Here is a 4,617-nt window from a genome sequence, read left to right as displayed (position 1 = left end):
GGAATATTATCTATTAGATGTAAGATGAAAAGGTTCTGTAGATATGTTGCCCTAAAATGTGAGATCTGCTGAACAATATATTTTAAAAAGTTTAAAACAGTCAAATTTATGAGTTTTTCCACAATTAAAAATTAAATATATGTATCTGAAGTTAATATAAACATAATTATATGATATTTAGAACTCAAATATATATAAAGTTAAATTTGTATTCTTCACCCCAAATCTACTTTTTCTTGTCTTCTCCATCTCTCCAGCATAACTCAGGTGAACAAGCCAAACACTTGTAAGTCAAACTATAAATGTCTCCCTATCATTTCCCACAACCAATGCATCATCAATTTCTACAAATCCTACCGTATATTTCTTAAATGTGTCCGTTTATTTGGAGTTTCAGTGCCCCAAACTTGTTACAAGTCATTATCATTTCTCAGGTAGACTCCTAATGTGTTTCCTAATACTATTTTGCTAGAATCCAATACAGTATTCTTATAGCATGCAATATCTTAAAAATAGCAGTAAATTGAAATATGCCATGTCACTGATTAAAATTCTTCTATGGCTTCCTATTGCTCTTGGGACAAAGTTCATAATCCTTAACATGATCTTCAGGGCTGCACACCAGCCTCATCTCATGTCATTCTCACTTTCAATTTTGACATTCCTGCCAGCAGATTGATCTCTTCATTTCCTCCAAGATGTCAACATTTTTTCTACCTCAAGGATTTCATGCATAGTATTTTGTCTGCCCAAGTCTCTTCTGAAAAATGTCATATTCATCTTTCTCATCTTACCTTAAATATAACTTCTTCAGATGGGCCTCATTTAACCACTAAACAGTTTTTGTACTTTTCTTTTAAACACAAACTTGCATACAAAGTGCATATATCATAAGAGTAGAGCTCAATTAATTATTAGAGCCTTAAAAACAAGCATATCACCAAAATCTATATTAAGAAACAGAAGCATAAACTCTTTATTAGTCATGAAATCTATTTTAACAATATAGTTAAATTTTGCCTATATTTTAAATTATACTTACATAAAATAATACTATGTATACTCTTCTGTGAATACTTTTTGCTTAATATTATCTTCATAAGACTCATGCCTTTTTAAAAAATTTTAATTGCCACATGGTATTTTGTTATGTAAGTAAACCCAAATGTATTAATCCATTTTATTCTAAATGAGAATTTGTTTCTAAATTTGCCTATTACTAATAATATTGCTATACACATTTATAACATTGTTGTGTGTGTGTTTGTGATCAAATGTACAAATGCCTGTTGGATATTTACTGAGGAGTGAAATTGCTAAGTCATAGAATAAACCCTTGTTCCTCTGTAATAATATTGCCAAATGGTTTTCTTTTTTCTTTTTTTTTTTAGCATTATGGGAGTTTTATTTATTTGGAAGTGAACTTTTAACTATCCATACAAATGCCAAAATACTACACAAAACATCCACATGAACTTTTTTCATCGTTTTTTTGAATTTTTCACAAACATTTCCTACATAATCCAACATACAACAGAGAAATGGTACATCTTTTTCCTTCAATTTGCATACAATGGAAAAACAAGAATATATATATATTACACATTTTAACTAAGACACTAGCAGGCTGACAGTTTGTCTATAAGTGAGAAATTATCTAATAAAAAATAATAAGGATTTATTTAGCATCAGTCACTTCCATAACCAAGTATTATTCTGATTAATAAAACTTACTGCCATTAGACTTGTGGCATATACTTATACTATTACTCAATTTGTAGTATTGCTCCCCACCCTTGGTTCTCCTTAACAATTACTAACATAAAAAACTGTTGCAGAGTAGGGGCAAGCATTTGCAAACAAACAAAAAAAATCCCTAGCTTATTATAAGCGTAGATGTGTATGACGGAATTTCTTCCCAAACAATGGACTTTCAAATCATTAATAAATCACCAGAATGGAATTTGCCAAGATATTATGCCTATGTCCAAGAAGAGATGCATTTATTTATATCCAACAGAGGAGCTGAAAATCAAACTTAGTGTTTAGTTTGGGGTGGGTTAGGGAATCCAGCCATTTGAAAAATGACTGTCTTAAAAAAAATGACCACCAAAAATAGGTTCACTAAATTTATTTTAAAATTCATAAAACGGTTCTTACAAAAGAGCATTACATTCTGCACACTGCTCTGAATAAATGCCAGGGACATATGGACTATTGTTACTTTTCCTCCCTGTCCCCCCCCCCCCAAAATGTTACAGTGACCACAAAGCAAAGGGTTCACAATAATTACATGGGGGTAATTTTTCTTTTAAACCACCAACAATGGGGATCCCTGGGTGGCGCAGCGGTTTGGCACCTGCCTTTGGCCCAGGGCACAATCCTGGAGACCCGGGATCGAATCCCACGTCGGGCTCCGGGTGCATGGAGCCTGCTTCTCCCTCTGCCTGTGTCTCTGCCTCTCTCTCTCTCTCTCTCTCTCTCTCTCTCTCTCTCTCTGTGACTATCATAAATAAATAACAATTTTTTAAAAAAATAAACCACCAACAATGAACAAAAATTAAAATTCACTCACTCTGCTGTTGTTTCAAAATTTCAATGTTAGTTTTTGCACGCCCTTCCCCCACCCTCACCCTGTTTGTAAGGAACTAAAACATTACATCTGGTGAACAGCAAAGATTTCACTACACCTCAAATGCAGAACACCTATGAAGCAGAGGAATGTTGGCTTTTTAAACTAAGTAGATAAAAAAAAAAAAGATGCAGGACTCCTTCAGTTCTTCACTAGTTTTAGAAAAACTTTCCAGAATATTGCTTCACACTATAAAAAAGAAAAAGTATCTTGCATTAGAATCCTTCAACATTTGCATACTGCTTCACACTGTTCTGCAGCAAATACGGTGCATTCTGTATCTGGTCCTGTGTTCCTGTAATGGTAATGACCCGATCTTCAGACCCTTCTAGAGGTTCATCAATTTTGATCGAAGCTCCTGACTCATGACGGACTTGCTTAATCCGCCGACCACCTTTGCCAATAATAGATCCAGCCAAATCTTTGGAAATAGTTACTTGTGTAGTAATAATAGGTCCACCAAGATCACCATATGAGCCACGACCCCCTGCATAGGAATAATCATATCCGGAGCCACCCTGTGGTTCATAAACCATCTGCCATTCTGATGGGCTCCATGTATCTATTGCAGAGTCCCAAGTTTCATCAGCACTGAAACCAACCATGCCATCGTAGCGGTCTCCAGGTCTTCCTCTTCTGTCATAGGCCATGAGATCCCCTCCTCTAGGTGGTGGTGGAGGAGGAAGAGGAAGATTCCGAGCTCTACTACCACCCCGGCCACCTCTTCCAGGAGGTGGAGGAGGAGGTCCTCGGCGAGGGCTCATATCGTCATAATCTCTTCTGGATGGAGGCATAGGACGCCCACCCCGACCAGGAGGCATTTTGTCAAAACCACCTCTCCCCCGCATGGGAAATCCCACAGGGCGTCCACGGCGGTCATCAAACATCATGGTAAAGCCACCATAATCGTAGGTTTCATCATAAAAATTGGGATCATAAGGCTGTGCCCGTCCTTTGATGGGAGACTCTGATATAAGATCAAGGATGATCTTGATGCACTCTACCACCCTATCAGGTTTTCCTCCAATAAGAACAACTCTGTCAGTGGGATGAGGACAGCATTCCTGGAAAAGCTTGATTGTTGTCTGTGTGTTCTCTCGAAGTTCTTTGATTTTAGCACCTTTGACCCCAATAATTCCTCCTGCCAGACTCTGATGAATCAACAGTCTCAACTCGCAGTCAAAGTCACTTCCTTTATAGTGTTGGTAATTTAAGCATTCCACAGCATCAGATTCGAGCGGGAGCTGGCTGGTTGCAGTGGGTGATGGCAACTGCAGGCCCTCTTCCAAGGTAGGGATGATTTTCTTCAGAATTTCTCCAATTGTCTCAATATCAGCACTGATACTCAATATGCGCTCGGGGCCACTACTGTCTGGGACTGAAACACTGGCGTTGTAGTCTGTATGGAGAGCCTTAATATTCTTGCCTCCTTTTCCAATCACTGCCCCAGCATTCTTGCTCTGAAGCAAAATGCGTAGTTCAACCATCTCATCAGTGTTTCTAGATCTTTTAAAAGCTTGTTCCTCTTCCATATCTTCTGCAGGGCATTTACCAAATTCACCATTGGTTTCGGTGTTGGGGAAGGTTTCCTCTGGCTGTTCAGTTTCCATTTTCGTGTATCAAATGGACACACCAATCAGGTATTATATATCCTTGCAGAGCAGAACTGAAGTGTTCTGGGCGGGACCAACTGACACCCTAGTGCTGCAGTAGCCGCGCGAGGCCGCCGTCCCTGTGCCGCCGCGCCACCTCACCGCCTCAGCCGGTCACCGCCAAATGGTTTTCTAAGTGTGTATACCAATTTACAATCTCACAAGTATTATATGAAGTAGAATTTCTCCAGGTCCCAGAGGGAAGTTAAACACACACACACACACCTGTTCCTTGTACTGCACCTCAGAAGGAGATTAAATAGGGCTACTGTCTCATAAAATAATACCAAACAATGTCTAGGATATACTCATAATTGCTTGTTATATCAAGAA

The 4,617-nt window shown here is 38.4% G+C and overlaps 1 protein-coding gene across 2 annotated transcripts; it reads right to left on the bottom strand.

The window, feature by feature from the left end:
* Nucleotides 1–2,541: 2,541 nt before the first annotated feature.
* On the bottom strand, nucleotides 2,542–4,404 carry LOC112649445 (heterogeneous nuclear ribonucleoprotein K-like). 2 transcript variants are annotated; one of them, XM_049107796.1, is made up of 2 exons: nucleotides 3,910–4,404; nucleotides 2,599–3,837 (listed from the first exon to the last, which is right to left on the bottom strand). In XM_049107796.1, the coding sequence occupies exons 1-2, from the start codon at nucleotides 4,240–4,242 to the stop codon at nucleotides 2,848–2,850; spliced, it is 1,323 nt and encodes a 440-aa protein (XP_048963753.1). In that variant the 5' UTR covers nucleotides 4,243–4,404; the 3' UTR covers nucleotides 2,599–2,847. The 2 variants fall into 2 exon arrangements, with proteins under 2 accessions (XP_035567977.1, XP_048963753.1); XM_035712084.2 differs by having other exon boundaries at nucleotides 2,542–4,404.
* Nucleotides 4,405–4,617: the final 213 nt, after the last annotated feature.

Source organism: Canis lupus, chromosome X (assembly GCF_003254725.2).
Source record: "Canis lupus dingo isolate Sandy chromosome X, ASM325472v2, whole genome shotgun sequence".
NCBI lineage: Eukaryota > Metazoa > Chordata > Mammalia > Carnivora > Canidae > Canis > Canis lupus.
Note: the sequence above shows the minus strand (reverse complement) of the source record. Positions and strands in the feature narration are given on the sequence as shown.